At 35.1% G+C, this 20,081-nt stretch overlaps 2 protein-coding genes and 1 long non-coding RNA gene across 3 annotated transcripts in view; 1 reads left to right on the top strand and 2 right to left on the bottom strand.

Moving 5' to 3' along the window:
* The window catches only part of LOC111058146 (prohormone-1), a 148,482-nt gene that overhangs the window by 83,954 nt on the left and 44,447 nt on the right, over positions 1 to 20,081 (bottom strand). The gene's annotated exons all lie outside the window — the stretch shown is intronic.
* Positions 14,035 to 15,007, bottom strand: LOC120354207. Its single transcript, XM_039440877.1, has 2 exons — positions 14,753 to 15,007; positions 14,035 to 14,307 (listed from the first exon to the last, which is right to left on the bottom strand). Exons 1-2 carry the CDS (start codon positions 14,879 to 14,881, stop codon positions 14,035 to 14,037), a joined length of 402 nt encoding a protein of 133 aa, XP_039296811.1. The 5' UTR covers positions 14,882 to 15,007.
* On the top strand, positions 14,283 to 15,969 carry LOC120354210. Its single transcript, XR_005572892.1, has 3 exons — positions 14,283 to 14,417; positions 14,923 to 15,010; positions 15,711 to 15,969. It is a non-coding gene; the product is annotated as an uncharacterized LOC120354210 (long non-coding RNA).

Genomic DNA, 20,081 nt, shown 5'->3' on the forward strand with positions numbered 1-20,081 from the left:
TTGTGCCTCACTGAATCACAGCGCAAAAGGGAGGGGATAATCCGGCTTGAAAAGGGATTTTCGCCAAAGCAAAAGAAAACCCTAAGGATTGCAAAGAAAAGGTACAAAAGACCGGTAGCTGGGGAATGCAGACATGATAATTGAATAATGTATGAAGGAATTGGTTTTGCTGGGGAGGCCATACTTCGAAGAAATTTCAACAGTTTCTTTGAGGGATTTTCATTGGAGATACACATAGCTTAATACCTACAAAAACTCGTATTCATTATGATTATTACTAAACAAGAATCTTATTTAATATGCTATAGAGAATTTTAACGTTATACTGGTCCACGTTATAATGGCAGTGGAGAAAGATGGGTGAACACCGTTGTCGATTCTCTGCCTTCAATAAAGAATAGCTGACACTGGTATGTCAGATGTTAAATACAGAATTTATGATGTTGAAACTCGTATCTACTGTTCAGTCTTGTTTGAAATAAACCGTATTATTTTATTTGTCAAGAATATTATAACGAACAGTTGATTTGAATGAAGAATATTATATTTCAAAGTTGAGTACTTCTTCAAAATTATTTATTATCTTTGTGAATATATCCTATTTTAGTTATGATAATGTGAAATATTTCTTCTATGTTTGGTTTTGAAGCATCTAAATATTAAAAAATCTACTTTGTGAATATATTCAAGGACTGGAAATTTTGTGGAGTTAGCAACTACAAGACTCAACCCATTACGGACTTTGTGTAACATTATCTAAATTTGGGAGATAAATACTGGCATAATTTTGGAGATAAATCAAATACTTGCATCATAACAAGGTCACCTTATTTTTCCCTCTTCCTATCATTTCAATGATGAACACATTGTATGAATTAATAAAGAATAAAGAGATTGAAGTAGTCAATAAAGATATTAGATAAATTGTATTTATGAATCAGTAGCTTTGACGATATCAAGTAGTTTTCATTTGAAAATTTTATCATTTTTCCGCTAATGGTCACGAAAATTAATTATATTTCTACATTATTTTGAAAACGATCTGACAACGTTGCGGAGATAGAGGAGGACAGTGCTATCTGTTCGTCTACAGGTGCGTACAGATTTACGCGCCGCAAACATGAGCAATTCACTTTTAATCAGCTGATGCCAAGCTTTTTATTTCTGTAAAAATACAGATATAGTCAGCTGATTAAAAGTGAATTGCTCATGCTCGCGGCGCGTATTGATATCTGTACGCACCTTAATAATAGTAGACAAGGATAGCAGCACCAATGTTGATTAAATAAGTCATTATGATGTGGACCTCACTATAGGCAGATAATACAAAGATGATACAAATATAATACAAAGATGATACGAATATGATACAAGGATGATAGACAAGGATAGCAACACCAATGTTATTCAAATACCATCATTATCACGTGGACCTCACTATACTGTTGCGTGTAGAGCTGACTTCACAGAAAACTGTGAAGTGGTGAGAAAAATAGTTGAAGCAGAAAATTTCTCGCTTCTACCAGGCTGGAAAACTTAACTGTTCAATTTTCCAAATTGGTTGTTGGAAGATTTCCCAAGTTTTCCTTGAATCGAGTCCCGCTTGATCATTGTCAAGGACTTGATCGCTCCTTGAAAACCTTCTCAGGGCTTCGTCTACTTTCTACAATGCTTAACTAATTGATTAATCCCAAGGAAAAAGGAACTGTGACGATAAGTTGTAGGGAAGCTCTAAGCTTAAGCTTAGTTTAAACTTGGTTCAAAGGGTTTAAGCTTTTCCTCTACGTGAGAAAAGTTGCAATGGTTCGGAAGTTTGTTTTTAAGTTGATGAGGTGTTCCTGAAAATACGCGTTAGGGAGTTTTCCTCTCGAGAGTGAAATAATGTACAGATAATAAACATACATACATACATGTTTCGACTTCGACACGGTCATCTATAGTGTTTGATTAGCAATGGTATGATATCCACAAGTACCTGATTGAAACTATAGACCTTATGGAAATACAGCAATAGACTGGCTTCTCCACACATCTGTGTAATCATTTGTCGTCTGATTTATGATGAATAATTCTATAGTCTGTTTTTTACTCAAATATCGGCGTATGAAGGAGGCTCCTTTTTCCTTTTATATTATCCTTGAAATGCAAAATTTCCAAAAAACTTGTATATACGTCGACGCGCAATTAAAAAAGGAACATACCTGTCAAATTTCATGAAAATCTAGGTCTATTACAGCGTTCCGCCGTAAATGCGCAACATATAGACATTCAAACATTCAAACATTCAAACATTCAAACATTAAAACATTCAAACATTCAAACATTCAAACATTCAAACATTCAAACATTCAAACATTCAAACATTCAAACATTCAAACATTCAAACATTCAAACATTCAAACATTCAAACATTCAAACATTAAGAGAAATGCCAAACCGTCGACTTGAATCTTAGACCTCACTTCGCTCGGTCAATTAACAAAATATCTCATCTTAATTATGTAAATTCATTATGAAATTATTAAAAAATATGATTTATTGTTGAATAAAATGACACGAAGAAGATACAAAGATGATAGACAAGGATAGCAACATCAATTGATTATTTTAAACGAGAAAGAACAGTTGATAAACTGTACAATTCAATGATAACCCTGTATCAGCTATGGAAGGCATTGACGAGACAGAGAGTCGGCAACGTTGTTCTCCTATCTCCCTCTACTGCCATTATAACGTGGACCTCACTATAGATAGGTGGATTATTATAGGTTTTGATGCGACATAGAAGTAGTTACTTTAATTCGAAAAGGATCCCCAATCAGACTTTTCGTAGAGTTTCCCTTTTAAAAGAAATATTCTTCTGTTTCCATACTTCCCTATAGTGTGAGTATAGAAAAAGAGGATATATAGATAGAAGAACAATGAGAATATAGAAAATGATACCGTTGAATACAATATTCTATCTATGACTACTTTCAAAAAAAAATTATCAAAGTATAGCAAACTAGAAGCATGAGGAATTGGGAACTTGACAAACTGAAAACTTAACCTATTGAAAACTTGAAGAATTATAAAATAGGTCTATAAACATCCTCGGTAGAATGAGAACATTCATGCAAAATTTGAAGTTAATCATTTGAGTAGTTGAGACGTGATGATGTGTCATTCGTGAATTTATAATCCCGTACATGTTCAAAACGATTCTTTCCTCTATTATGTTATATAAATATAGATGATCATTATTGACCCAGCAAAGTAAGGTCTAAGATTCAAGTCGACGGTTTTGCATTTCGCTTTGTGCTTATATGTTTATATGTTCCGCTTTTACAGCGAAACGCAGCAATAGATTTTTATGGAATTTGACAGGTATGTTCCTTATTGAATTTCGCGTCGACGTATATATAAGGTTTTTTTGAAATTTTCCGTTTTAAGGATAATGCAAAAGGAAAAGAAGTCCTTCTTCTAACGCCAATATTACCGTAAAAATCAGACTATAATGCATGCAATTATTAATATCTCTCAATGTAACTTGGTAAAAAATCAGCTGTTGTGTGGACTATTGATTGTATGCGTCATTGGATGCAATTTCTATGCACTATTAGATTGCATGCAATGACGTATGCAATTAATAACCAAAATAACATAGTAATTTCTCTGGACATTTCTCTGCTTTCAACTTGGGCTGACTTGTTGCCAGTATGTCTTGAAGGAAATTATCTTTTGATGTTAGCATTTTTGATACACCAACCCCAACAGCCATTAGCCGTTTTCACACCGATATCTTGCCGACACGACATACAGACATGGTTGACTTTGATGGACAGTATAAGGGGAGGCTGTGGTTTATAACTGCGCTAGGTCTACTGTTCACAGAACTACTAGTTAACCTTTTCGCATTCTCATGGAACTACCCTCGTAAACATCAATACAGACTGTCATCGACTGTAACTGTTGTATCTTGGAAAGCTTTGTATTGATTAATAACCCCTCGCAGAGTATTCAAAATGATGTTGGCCAAGTTTGAATGCTCCTACATAACTGCTGAGTTCAGCACAAATCATTAAAACAATCGACTGTTGTCTACGTAGTTCAGGAGTAGACCCTTAGAAATGATTGGAAGTGTTCCCCTTCACAACTTGACTTGTACTCAATATAGAACTGCTTCAGGACAAACTTCTATGAGACCAGTTTTCAAAACAGATTTATAAGAACATTTCCAAGACGAGCATTGACTAGACCAAAGGGATACTAGTTTGAACTCTATTAGATTCCATAAAAAACAAAACAGTGGATTAATAATAATAATAATAATAATAATAATAATAATAATAATAATAATAATAATAATAATAATAATAATAATAATAATAATAATAATAATAATAATAATAATAATAATAATGTCTCTGGTCGAGGGTACAACACGACCAGAGGAGTTTATTCAAATTATAGACATAATTACAAAGAGCATATAAGGTACAATTATTTACAAAGTATTAATACAATTGGTTGATTACTTGCTAATCTTAGAAAAAGTGGCCCCCACTATAATATATGAATATGTGTCGGGATGCCACTAATTTTGCTATTGTTCAAGATTTTATGCCAAAAGTTGAAAATTCTAATAAAGATACATTTTTCAAGTCATTAGAAGTTCATAAAAACCACATTTTCATACACAAATTTAAAAAAGAAAATTGATAACCCAAGATGTAGAAATGTTATGAATTTAACATAAAAACATTTATAATACTCATGGGAAAAAATCATTATAATGAAGAAAATGAGAATGAAACAGTATGGAAAATTTTTCATAGAGCTAATTGTTCTCCATGATTGATTCTATTGGACAGGAGCCACTTTTTTGTACTCGATTTGAATGAATTGATTGGAACTGTTTCTTTAATAGCTATTGGCAGTTTATTGAAAATTTTTGGTCCTAAACTATTCAAGAAGAGAGACAAAAATAACTTACTTCTTTATTATTTCTTTACTCTATATTGCAGATACAGTGGAACAGCTTCAGGACTAACTTCTATGAGACCAATCTTCAAAACAGATTTAGAATAACATTTTCAAGACGAGCAAAAGTGACAAGGCCAATGGTGATACTAGTTCAAATTGTTGATAAACTTTTTTGGACTTGAAATTGAAATTGTACTTTGAAAGATATTCACATTATTAATCAATACCACCAATGTATTTCGTTTCATTTTATTTTATTCATAGACAATAGATATATTGCAGGTAAAAACAACAGGCATTCGCCCAAAACTGCTTTAAACCTTAATTTGGAATACACAGTCTAGAGGCTATGTAAATGATAACTTAATTCACACACTATTTTGAGTCCAAAAAAATATATGTGCAACAATAATTTTGAATTTATTAGATTAATCAATTCCAAAATACAAATCCAAACAAAAATCTTCCTCCACAATCACAAAAAATATTAAAAATTTCACTCAAATCCACAAGTGACAATTTCATTTCTGATTTGCATGGTATTGATTAATAAAGTGAATATCTTTCAAACGGTTTGAGATATCATTGTGCGGTTTTCGCCATTCATTTTGTCCTGAAACTCCGTATCGAAATCATGTATCGCGTGACCACCTTCCTATTCAAAAAAGTTAAGTTGCATTCTGAATGACAGAAGAAATTTTTAAAGACATAGTAAAGTGCTATTTTCAATTCGAGTAAGATCCCCAATGACAGCCACCTTGAAATCACATTTTTTTATAATATGAGCCGTTCTCATATTTTTTTCTTCCCTTACTGCTTTGAATAGTATTGATTAATAATGTGCATATCTTCGGAACGGTTTGAGATATCGATATTCGGCTTTCGTCATAAATTTTTTCTTGAAATTCTGTATCGCATGACCACCTTCGCATTTAAAAAAATAAATTTGCATTCAAAATTGCGGATCCAAGATGGCGGACCAGATTTTTGAAGCCATAGTAAAGTAGTATTTCCAATTTGAGTAGGATCCCCAGTCACACCCACCATCAAATTACCTTTGTGTATGAGATATTAAGCCGTTCTCGGACTTTTCACCCACTCTGTATTCAAATATTGACAACTCTTCATCGACTGAGTGATTTTGAATTGAATACATCCTGTCATAATAATGAGCTCGCATAAAAATATAAAAATTTTGCACATTTTGGCAACACATATATTTTGAGTCTCAACTTATTTCATACGAACTATATCCTAAGGAAAATTTCAAAACTATAAATATTCACCACTAAAAATACAAAACGATTTTTTGTGGAGCATAAGAGTTTGGGTCGTAAATAGTCTTGACCCCACAGCTTTAGAATGACTTTTGAGAAGTGGGAAACTTTTTCCAGTTTCTCTGGTTGGCTGAGTGTGTCATACATCATGAGCCAATGAATAGAATCACCCTGGGCTGCATGTGACACCGAGTGTTTTTCTTTCTATTTCGAGAGGATCAAGCCGGTTGAGATGTCATGTGATCAAGTTTTACTCGTTCTTTTTCTTTTTCTCTCGCTTCCTCCTCTCTTGTATCCCTTCTTTCCTTGGTCAAGTGTTGATGAAACTGTTCTAGAATATCCGTGCATTATTCTTTTCAACAAATGGATGGTTTATCTTCTGTTAAAACTTTTCCAAATTATTTATTTATTTATACATTCATACGATACAATATAATTCTCAACTATAAATGATTGGGAAACAAACAACAGGCTCAAAACCCAAAACTGCTCCTTTACCAAATTTGTATATAAATTGTCAAAAAATGGGTTATGTTTACACTTCATGAGTTTTGCCCAATTTTAAGTGCAAAATATATATAAACTAGGAATTTAGAATTAAAAAGTTGAAACCCTGATTAAAAATAAATATATTTCACCAAATCATCACTGATTACTGGAGAGTACTGTATTAATCCTATTATATTAAGCGAGCAATTTCTGTATATCTGTTTATATTTTTATATCTGCTGGTTATCTGGTTATTTATGTTCAACGAATCTCGAAATCGGCTCTAACGATTTTCACGAAATTTGGAATATAGTAGGTTTATGATATAAGAATTCGATTGAACTAGTTCTCATACTTGGAAAAACTCGCTGAACGACATTAAAAGGATAATTCATCCTTGGCTGAAACAGCTGAGTCTTTCGTCGTCTGTGGATAGTAAAAAAGTGAGTGAGCGAGTGAGTATGTGAAAAATCAAAATATCGCATCCCCGGAATTCATAAGATGAGATACTACATACATAAGCTGTGGAATAATATATAAACACGATAATTCTAGAGAATTGTGTTCTGTTTATCAATAAATAAAAATAACGTGCGAATCTCGGTGCCCCAATATTGATTGGGAAAGGAACAACAGGCTTGAAGCCCAAAATGGTTCCTTTCCCAAAATTTGTATATAAATTGTCTAAAAATGGGTTATGTTTACACTCCATGAGTTTTGTCCGATGCAAAATATATATATAAACTAGAAATTTAGAATTAAAAAGTTGAAACCCAAATTAAAAATAAATATTTCACCAAATCATGACTGATAACTGGAGAATACCCTATCAATATAATAAATCATTTAGAAATTTCAAAAGATACTCAAACTTACTTCTAAAATGACAGGTGTTATTATGTAGATACAACACAATCATGTCTTCATCTCAATATTCAATAATCATCATCACCATCTCCTCCTCCTCCTCCTCCACCATAGCAATCCAGCAATATCACTGCTATTTTGATTTCATCGATTGAAAATATGCCCAGTGCATCAGATACTGTACATACAACCACAGACCAATAATCTGAAATTAAATATCTTTTTCTGATATAGCCTATCTATACTCCCTCTCCAACTAGATCATTTCAAAAAGTTGTTCAGAAAGTTTTTCTTGCGAGCTATTTTATCCTTCAGTTCATAGCAGGTACCCAAATTTCATTGAAATATTTTGTTTCATTCATTTATTCATTTATACATTGATAGATTCATTCTGAGCTATGAATGATTGGGAAAGGAACTGCAGGCTCAAAGTCCAGAGCTGCTCCTTTCCCAAATTTGGATATAGTAACAGTTTGTCGAGATGGAAAAATAATAAACAAAGAATGATAAAATAATAATAATATCGTGTGACCTGGCTGGCTCAGGTCTGGTGTCAGAGTTTTCAGGTCGCAACTGATCAATTTCAGGGCATCTGACATGACCTAACGACTGCTTTTTTAGGCAGCCGGTACTGACGGCTTAACGTGTCCATCCGAAACACGGGAGTGGCCCGAGAAAAATATCTATAACAATGATTGATAAAGGAGGAAGGGTGATCGACATGATAACACAATCTGTTCCCCCCCCCCCCAAATGGACAAAATTTATTTTTCATAGTCTTTACCAATTCGTGAGGTGAATTATGAAAATATTGATTGATTCTAATTGATCAGCTTTGGACAACATTGATTAACTCTCATTTTGATAACGTTGCATGAATACTGTTATCGGACTATTTCAGTGCGGTTGACTATAATACATCAATCAACTAAAGCTTCAACTAAAGAGGTACACACACCTTTTTGGAATAACAAAAGATTGTTTCAAAAAGTCGATTATTCTTTCTTCATCTAAATTCTTCCTTCCTTTTTCCACCCCTGTTTAAGTGTACTCTTCCACACTTGAAAATGTCACCAAAAGCTGTGTTCTTTTTCACCTCTGAGACTGAACAAAGCAAAATCCACTTTTTGTTCTCCTTCTCACTTAACTTTTCTCTCTCATGTTACTGTTTTCTAGTGGACTCAAGGTAAGAGGTGGGAAGAAATGTAGAGAAATGTTATTCTATTTCATTGATAGAGAGATGTGCATTTACAGTGTAACGATGATAAACTGGATGAACTGTTGAATGTGGCCTTGGAATGTTTTAAGCTGTTCCACATTTATTCATTAATATATTATTGATCATACACATAATAATATAATATCGGTGCACCGAGCTTCGCTCGTTATTTGTTAATTTATTGATATACAGAACAAAATTCTTCAAAATGATTGAGGAAGGACTAACAAGCACAGCCCAATACTGTTTCTTCCCCGATTTTGATTTATACACTATAAATGGTCCAAACAGTAGGTTATGTTTCATACACTTGAATTCAAGTCCAATTTTCAGTCAAAATATTCAAAAACAGAAAAGGTCTAATATAGATTGTCTACAAATCAAATTGAATAACGAAATAACACTCACTGATCACTTAAAACTGCAAAATAATGATTAACTTTGAATATTATGATATACTCCAATAATTTAGAATGATAACCATGTCATGTCAACAGATCAGATTAGACTATTTTGATAGTCTATTAAAATTTCTAGATAATATTTCTAGCGAGATACGGTAAGCTGATTGATTACACAGCTGATCTCCCACATAGGCACACGCATCTTCTGTTATCGACAGACGACGAAATTATCATCTGTTGAATTATCCTTTCAATGACCTCCAGCGAGTTTTCCCAGGGATGAGACCTAGTGCAATCGAACTTTTATATCATAAACCTACTATGTTCCAAATTTCGTGAAAATCGTTAGAGCCGTCTTCGAGATCCGTTGAACATAAATAACCAGAATATTAGGAGACCGAGCTTTGCTCTGGAGTGTAAAAGCATAGAAAATTTGCATCGAAAGATTGAATTTTATTTTTATACTTTAGTTTATTTTTATTTATTCATTTTCTCAGTTGTACAATTATTTTTACAGTTATATGAGGAGGAACAACAGGCTTACGCCTAAAACTGTTCCTTTTCAAATCTCTACTACAGTTCAAATTAAAATCTAAATCCAAATAACAATTTATTCACACTTGAAAAAACAAACACATCATTTATTACAAATAGATTATACTATGTTTGCTACAATATTAATTTGTTAATATAGGCTACTATGCACTATTCTACACTAACAGCATCTAGTTACTATTTGGGACTTTCTGAAGTGAACATGTTTTCTAAAAAAAGAAATAAACGAAAATAAGTTTCTCTTGCTGAATTTTTCTTCTCGTGAGATCAGCTGGATGATCCCACACATGCACTCGTTCACTCTCTTCCATTACGGTATCGACAGACGACAAAATTTCCAGCTGTTTCTCCAAGGATGTATATATCCTTTTAATGTCCTTCAGCGAGTTTTTCCAGGGATGAGACCTAGTGCAAACGAATTTCTATATCATAAACCTACTATGTTCCGAATTCAGTGAATATCGTTAAAGCCGTTTTCGAAATCCGTTGAACATAAATAACCATATAAATAACCAGATATAAAAATATATACAGAAATTGCTCGCTTAATATAATAGGATGTCACAGGTTCATTTTTATCTTTCAAATTCATGAATTTTTATCAACTGCAAATGGCTAGCAGGATGTAGCTTCACTCTAGAAATGAAAACTCTACTTTTTTGGCTCAGTTGAATAAGAAAATTTGAACTCTGAATGACTCTATTTGAATATTGTTATACTGATTCATATTCATATATGGTGAAGGCCACATTTTCTCAATGCATCAATAAATCAATATGTTGTATGATTACTTTTTGAATAATAACATCTTGTAATTAAAATTCATAATTTTTCAGAATAAGCTCCTCGTGTTGTACCCACAAACAGAGAAATAATAATATTTCTAGTGCCGTACTGATGATATTTGAATCTTTAATGGAGGAGAGAATTTACACACTAACTTAATTTATACATGCACGGATAAGAAATACACAAATGACGCATCATCACGTCTGAACTATATTGGACTGATTAACTTGAAATTTTGCATACAGATTCTTAATTTATCGAGGATGGTTATAGGACTATTTTGAATTCTTCAAAGCTAAGTACGCCAAGTTCGCAGTTTGTTAAGTTTGTAATTTAACCTTTGCGGAGAACGGGTGACCTGCTAGTTTATAATATAATGAAGATAAGAATTGGCTTATAGACGTCTGGGATAGGAAATACAGGAATGACGCATCATCACGTCTCAACTACTCAACTGATTAACTTGAAAGATTTCATACTGATTCTTAATTTACCTAGGATGGCTATAGGACTATTTCAAATTCTTCAAGTTTTCAGTATGTCAAGTTCCCAGTTTGTCGATTTTTCAATTGGACCCTGGCGGAGCACGGGTTACCTGCTAGTACATAATACATAATATCATCACATACCATACACATAAGATATGATACCTAAGATATAAATTTATTCAACACAATCAATCATATTATGTAATACAATAAACAGTTGCATGTATCACATTCATATGTGAATACATGATACACAGTCCAGATACAATATACAAGATACAGTTACATACAGTAATGTACCAATTTGTGGTATGAATGTACTATAGTGAGGTGCACGTTATAATGGCAGTGTTTGATCAGCAATGGTATTGCTATCCTTGTCTATCATTCAACAAAACGGATAGCGCTATATCTCACTCGCTTTGCTCTGTTGTCAGATCGTCTTTCAACAATGTAGATTTAATAATAATTTAACAAAATATTTCATCTTAATTATGAAAATTCATTATGAGATTATTGAAAAATATAATTTTTTTCTTAATAAAATATAATTGATTGACCGAGCGAAGTGAGGTCTAAGATTCAAGTCGACGGTTTGACATTTCTCTTAATGTTTAAAAATGTTTCATCTTGAAAATGTATCTTTCCATCATCGCTGTAGACAGTTGCAGCCAGACCTGATAACAGCGCTCACACTCACATTCCGGGACGACACGTCACGGTACGATCGATATATGACAGAAAGCTCTATGTTTATTTAGGATTTTTTCTAGACATTTTAAATTGATAAATTATTTATTAATTTTTGAGAAAGCATAACAACAGGTCAATGTAACTTACTGAGCGCGAGGTCTACTGTTTACAGAACTACTAACTAGGCTACTAACTAGTGGACGTTCTCAAGCTCCGGTAAATTATATTTTCAATAAGATAAACTAAATTTCAAATCTCTTTATTTCTTTACTATCCTTACCTGTTAAGTTCTCATACAAGTTTCATCTCAATCATTTAATCCAGATTCACCCTTACTCACAGGCAATAGCCTATGAGTAGAGAAGGTTTGGGAGAAAAGACTGACTTTTTTGCTCGAAATCCCCTCCCCCCTCTCCCCCCTCGTCCATCCCTCCTCCCCTTCCCCCCGCCTGTAGGGCGGGGGGTGTTCTAAAAATAGATTTCCCCTTCCCCCTGTCCAGTGGAGGTGAGGGGGATAGAGAGAGAGGGAGATATATCTTTCTCTCTCTTTCTAAAAATAGATTTCCCCTTTCCCCTGTCCAGTGGAGGGGAGGGGGATAGAGAGAGAGGGAGATATATCTTTCTCTCTCTTTCTAAAAATAGATTTCCCCTTCCCCCTGTCCAGTGGAGGTGAGGGGGGTAAGATATCTCTCTCTCTCTCTCTCTCTCCAGGTGAGGGAAAAAAAATTTCCCTTTTAGGAGGAAAAATTCCCTCTCTCTCTACTGTCAAATTGAAGTGAATCCATATTTCTACATCTAATGCTATGCTGACAGATTGAGGTGAATGATAGATGTGGGGAAAAAATCTCTTTGAGAGGGAAAAATTCCTTTGGTGTCAAATTAAAGTGAATTCATATTTCTACATCTAATGCTATACTGACAAATTGAAGTGAATCCATTTCACTCTACTACGATGACAGGTTCAAGAGATAGAGATCTCCTTCTTTTACTCGTGCCATCTCTTTCCCGCACCCTTTCCGAAAGGAAAGGAGATAAGAATCAATTGAGAAATTCTTTCTACATCTAATGCTATACTGACAAATTGAAGTGCATCCATTTCGCTCTAATGATATACTACGATGACGGGCTCAATTGATCCTTATCTCTTTCCCACACCCTTCTTTATTACGAACGCTGAGTAAAGGAAGAATGTTATACTAATGTTATACGCTGCCTTCGCTTCTCACAAGCAGCATTTCTTCTTTTACTCGTCACATCTCTTTCCCGCACCCTTCTTTATTACGAAAGCGAGTGAAGGAGACAAGAAGTAACTATCTTCCATTTTGATCGATCGTTCCTATACTGTAGTAGTGAAACGTTTCTCACCAGCATTACGAAAGGAAGGAATCTAGTATAAGTTTTATAATGGGAACATATCACCTCTTTAGAGTAAAGTGTCACGTGCATTCGCTTGCGCGTGCCTCACATCTGCTCTGCTCCCTGTGAGGTCCCTTGCTAACTGCAATATCTCCTGCATCGAAAACCGTTACATGAAAAAATCGATTTATGTGACAAGTGTTTAGTCGTTAAAGTTACTTCACACAACCTTCTTCAAGATTTATCGATATAGTCAAAAATGTCTAGGGTGAAAACTATAGGTCTGTACTTCTCTCTCTCACACAAGTGTTTATACAATCAATCACGGAGGTGTAGACTGAAACAACATATCGTTCACTCTCTCTCATAATATGTCAACCTTTTACAAGATTTATGCATGTATCAGATTGCTATGTGCTTATAACATTGCTTGAATGATAAGAATATAGATAAGAATCTGAAAAGGTGAATGTGATTTGAAAAGGGGGAGGTGCACCCACCCACATCTGTGGGAGCACGAGAAGGAGGGGGCGAGAAGCTGCCAGCGCTTGCCTGCACAGCTGTGTGCCTCTAGCGGTAAGTCTACTGAGCATGCTCACAACAAACTATAAAAGACCTGCTCACCTTATTTAAATTATCATTCACAACAGAGCAGCTGAAGCATTTCTTCTTCTTCTGTGTGATATTCATTACGAACTTATCAACATTGTCAACAACAGGTAAGAATTGAAAACAATTTTTTATCAAATATGCACACATTTTATTCAACTATTCACACATACATACAATTCGTAACACATAGGTCATATGTATACAGATATAAAAATTGTTAAGCAATAACAATTTTTATATCCGACCAATTTACCGACTTATGTGTTACTAGCAACACATAATTTTTACAGTTGATGTTGAAATGTTCTATTTTTTCTCTGCTAATGCAGGAAGCAAATCTTTGAGGTAGATTTGCTTCCTGCATTCCTTATTTTTAAAATTACACGCCAACCGTGTTTATTGGTATGCTCCCTTGCGCTGATAATGGGGTAGGGTACATCCTCTTTCAACTCTCTCAGTGGCACCCAGGGTTTGGGTGCAGGCTGATTGATGAGTTGAACAGAGTCCATCTCCCTCCTCTCATCCTCCTCTGCCCTCTGCACTTCCTTCATCAGGGTGACAAGTGATGACTTGTTCTCCACTGCAGCACGTTTCTGTTGAAAAATATTTGATAAGTGTCTTATTTGTTTCAGATTATCATCAGATCAGATTTGTCAAATCATACTAGAGAACTTGATCAATAGATTCACTACACAATCTCAAAGTGAGTAATTGCAGAATCTGCCAACACTAATATCTTGTAATTCAATTGTATCTCTAATCAGTTCAAATAATATTTCCTTGCTATCAAATAATTATGCATGAGCGATTACTTTTAACACTAATATCTTGTAATCCAATTGTATCTCTAATCAGTTCAAAAAATATTTCCCGTGATCAAATAATTTATGCATGAGTGATTACTTTAAACAATAATTCTTTGCTATCAAATAATAATAATCAAAGACTTGTATGTGTACAGATTTTTTTTTCCAATGATCGATTGTTTTATAAAAAAATCTGTACACATACAAGTTAATAATATTTGTTGAAACTGACCTTTGTTTGTGAGCAGATTGACTCCTCCTCCTCTCCCCCGCCAACCTCAGGGTCGTGCCCCAAACACCAACTTCCTCTTCGCCTGCTTCTTCCTCTCATCATTTTCCTCTCCCTACATTTTCCTCTCATCACTTCTGTTTATATAGCATACGTTTCTCTCTCTGTTCCAGGCACGTGCGAGCGAGAGCATGGTACAAGGCGAAAAAAAAAATTCGAATTTCTCCCCAACAACACGTGCTCCCAGATCGTTATCAGATTGTAAGTATCCCACACACGATCATTTTTCGAATAGCATCCATGTGTTAGAAGACGAAAAAAAAAAAAAAAAATCTCGTCTAGAACTCAGCATGAGACTTCACCTGCTAGAAATCCCCCATGTCTACGGGAATAAAACCCTTGATTCTAATTTTATAATTCAAATCAATGTTAGATCCTTCAACATGGAAGCAAGAACCTAATTTTTCATAATCTCTCACAAAAGTTAAATATTGTAGATTTGTCCATCCTTTTTCTGCTAATCGATGCAATATATCTAGGTGCATGTCCAAGAGTTCACTTAATTTATATTGATATCTCATTTTTTCTAAAGGAACAGAATGGTATTCACTTAATTGATTAAAATGTCTATCTATAATGAATTGAACGCTCGAATCTGAAGACTTTAACTCAGACTCCACTGATCCCGCACCAAACACATTATCCATCTCAGTACACTAGCTTGATGTTGTATCAGCAAAGACAAGATGACTACCAACAGATTACCTTGCTCTAGCTTATTATTATTATTATTATGAAAAGCACACTCTAGCGATAATTTATTGTACTTTATAGCACTCTATTTCTAATAAATATTTCAACCCATAGAGGAATAGCATTCTCGATTCAGTTATTAAATATTTCACAACATAGAGGAATAGCTTTCTCGATTCAGTTATTAAATATTTCATTGTTTTCACAGCATTTTCTCACCTCTCAACTCGAGTTCCGAACCTCATAACCAGTTGAGCTCTCGTCGAGACAACACAGCTGAGAGGAATCATAGGACGCTGACCTGAGAGGAATCAATCATAGCATAATCATCTACACCTGTATCCTGCTATCTACACCTGTATCCTGCTATCTACACTCGAGGAGATTCACGCAGGATCAAGCACTACATGTAAGTACATTTTTACTTTGATTTTATCCTCTGAGGAGGAAAATAGTCCTCCGAGGAGAGGTTTTCTCCTCCGATGACTATTTTCTCCTCCGAGGAGAGGTTTTCTCCTCCGACAACTATTTTTCTCCTCCGAGGACAGGTTTTCTCCTCGGGGGAGAAAAAACCTTCTACAATATACTGCATGCATGCGATTTATCTTTAGAATATGCTATATCCGGAACATCCAAGCCCCGCTCTTCTTTCTCACACTCTTCATATAAACAAAACGGTAAATGAATTACTTTTTCAAATGGTTCATCGATAATATATTTACAAAACACACATTGTAGATAGTGATAGTTATGTAAGAAATAACCATTTCTTGCAAAATAGTCTGCTCTATCAGTTAATGGTTTGCAAATGTAACAATGTAGATGGTGTGGAGGTAGTTTTTCAAAGTACTCTCCTTGTACAGATAAATCTTCTGGCATATTAGTAAATGATAAATATCTTTCTTCATATAATCGTAGAATATTATTATCGTAATTCTCCTCTTCAATTGTTATATTTCCTTTCCTTCTACAGTTCGGGCTAAACTTTGCATGTTCGTTGGCTACAACATCATTTTGCTCCCAATCTCCTATACAACTGAACAAAATACGCAGCGCACAATATCCGCTTCACTGCGAATACAAAACCGTCTTTCGCCATATTTTCTGCCGACAAATTCTGACTAGTTTTTGTCCATTTTTTATCGAATGTTAATAATCTCAATCTTTCATGTAACATTATCTGTCCTTGTGATAACATCGTGAATGCCAATTCACAACTGATTGTGAATTACATTCCTTTACACATACTATTAATTGCCTATGCCATCCTGATCATTATTCTTTTGTTTTTTCAGTATCATGCCAAGGGAACGCAGACTTCGTGGGATCAATTCCGCAGCAGCCCGCCATCGCATCAGCCTCGATGAGGAGGATATCGACATCACCAGCGTGCTCGAGAGCTCGAAACGTCGAGTTTTCGATATAATTAGGGAACATGCCGCACGCTATGATGAGAATGTAAAATGGTTCATCATCCTTAACGTTTTGCTGTATAAATTAGTGGTGATGGATGACAAGCAGGTTGGTGACTCTGTCTCATCTCTAATAAATCTACATAGTTACTCCAACATAGCACTAAACGTGCTTGAGAACTATGAAGAGTTTAATGAGCATTTCATGTTAGCTGTGAGAAAAATCCTCTCATCTTTTGAAAATTTCGTAAGACATGGGAGTGGATGGGTGCTAAAGAAAATTGAATCACTGGATGTGAACGTGATTAAATTTAATCCTATATACACATCCAGTTTCATCCAAACACCCCAGTTTTTGAAAAACAAAAAATGTATTATAAATGTGAAAAATCTCTCTGACGAAAAATGCTTTTTATGGTCAGTGCTTGCATATTTCCATCAGAAGCCAAGGAACTCCAACTTGAGTGTAAAGTATTTGAGCAAGTTTGCTCACACACTTAATACGCGAGGTGTAAATTTCCCGTGCAATATTAAGAAATTTGAAATACTCAATCCGGACATTGCAATTCACGTCATCGCGTATGACAACAAAAAGTTTTTCCCCTTCCGTACAAGCATTTTCCGCACGCATAAACACCAAATTAATCTTTTAATGCTAAAAGGCGATGCAGGAAAAACTCATTCCTGTTTAGTAAATACCGCGAACGGGAAAAACGGGCTATCTCGTCTTCTCTCCCACCTTTCAAAATCCCACGGTCAAGTACACATTTGTAATTTTTGTTTCCATAGATTTACATCAAACAAAACCAAAAATTGTGATGCTGAAGCAAATTTGTTGAAACATGTGGAACTTTGTTGCAAGTTTGAATCTCAGCGCGTTTCATATCCTAAACGCGGAGAGACAATTAAATTCAAGAAACTAGGCGCGACGTTGAAGGAAAAGTACACCATTTACGCGGATTTAGAAACATACGTTGTTAATATCGATAATGATGATGATGATTCCGATTCTGATGAAGTTACTCGTAGTTACACAAAGAAAACGGCGCGTCATATTCCCTGCGGGTATTGTTTCGTTGTTATCGATGTTAACGGGGAAATCGCTCACGGACCTGTACTCCATAGATCGAGTAGTTTAGACGAAAAAATCATGGAGAAATTTCTTCAGGAAATTACAGATCTTGGTGACATTTTGTATGAGGATATGAAACGAGAAATTCTGATGCAAGCTTTATCCGAGAGTCAAGAGCGTGAATTTCAAAATTCAGTAAACTGCGGGCTTTGTGCTGAACCGTTTTTAGACAGCGATATTAAATGTCGTCACCACGCGCATGAAACTGGTAATTACTTGTGTGCGGCACATGTTTCTTGTAATTTAACAGCTCGTACTCCGGAGTACATATCGTGTTATTTTCATAATTTCTCCGGTTTTGATTCGCATTTTATTCTAAAATCGCTCGGTAAATGTAAAAAAGAAATTTCCTGCATCGCAAATACGTCAGAGAGATTTTTGACACTTTCAGTAGGCAAAATTAAATTTTTAGATTCCTACAAGTTCATGTCTGAATCCTTGGAAGTATTGGTGCGTAATTTGGTAGAGAGTACAGACATGGAAAAGAAGTTCGAACGATTATTTTCGGTGTTTGATGATCCACCTCGCGAACACAGACAGCTCTTGTTGAAAAAAGGAGTATATCCCTACTCGTACATGAGCTGTCCCGAAAAATTCGCGGAAACATCGCTTCTCCCATCAATGTTTTCATAACGACTTAACTGATACACCTCTGTCTCGCGAAGAATATGAGCATGCGCAAAGAGTGTTCTCAACATTCAAGCTGAAAAATCTGGGTGAATATCACGATTTTTATTTATGTTTGGACGTAATGCTATTAGCAGTAGTTTTTGAATCCATGAGGTCTACGCTTTTTAGCTCATATGGCCTCGATGTGACCCATTTTGTTTCCCTTGCGCACTTCACCTGGAATTGCATGCTGAAACACACTAAAGTCGAACTGGAATTACTAACAGATCCGGACATGCATCTTATGTTTGAGGCGGGAATGAGAGGCGGGGTCTCATTTATCGGTAAACGTTATTGTGAGGCGAATAACAAACATCTACCCAAAACATACGATCCTTCAAAACCATCTAATTATCTGCTTTATATCGATGCAAACAGTTTATACTCGGAAGCTATGAGTCGAAGCTTGCCTGTTGGAAATTTCAAATTCCTCTCAGAGGAAGAAATTTCCAGCCTTGATTTCGTGAATTTGGACAGCAATTCAGAAACCGGGTATATAATAGAATGCAATCTCAAGTACCCCCAAGAGTTACATGATAAGCATGCGAGCTTCCCCCTCGCTCCTCTCCACCAAACGCCCCCGCGCGAATTGCTGTCGAACTACCAAACAAATGAGAACGGTCAAACTGGAACCAAAAAGCTCATGAACACACTTTTCGACCATGAAAAGTACATTGTTCACTATGTCAATTTAAAGCTCTACCTCCAGCTCGGTTTGAAATTATTGAAAGTGCATCGCGTCATTAGCTTTTCCCAATCTCCCTGGCTGAAAAGCTACATCGACTTCAATATCCGGAATAGACAGAACGCGAAAAATAAATTTGAAATATCCTTCTTTAAGGCCTGTTGCAACTTAATTTTTGGCAAGACAATTCAGAGTAGTCGTAAGCAAATGAATGTTAAAATTATCACGGATGAAAAACGGTTAGATAAGTACATTTCAAACCCTCTATGTAAACGCTGGCAAATAATTAGTCCGAACGTGATCGCGGTTTTCTCTCGTAAGTTGGAACTTAAAATGAACAAGCCTGTCTATTCCGGCTTCAGTGTACTGGAGTTGAGTAAATTCCATATGTACAATTTTTTCTATTGTAAATTACAAAAAATTATACCGTGGGATCGTATAGAACTGTGCATGACTGACACCGACAGTTTTCTTCTAAACCTTAAAGTCGAAGATGTGTATCAGTTGATTAGAGAAAATTTGTCCCTTTTCGATACTTCTAACTATCCACTTCCCACCCTTGCTTTTCCATGGAGAGGAATAAAGTTGTAGGAAAGTTCAAGGATGAGACCGGGTCAAAGCCTGTCCATAGATTTCTCGGACTTAGATCCAAACTTACTCATATTTAGTTTGTAACGAGAA

This window comes from Nilaparvata lugens, chromosome 14, assembly GCF_014356525.2.
Source record: "Nilaparvata lugens isolate BPH chromosome 14, ASM1435652v1, whole genome shotgun sequence".
Classification (NCBI taxonomy): Eukaryota; Metazoa; Arthropoda; class Insecta; order Hemiptera; family Delphacidae; genus Nilaparvata; species Nilaparvata lugens.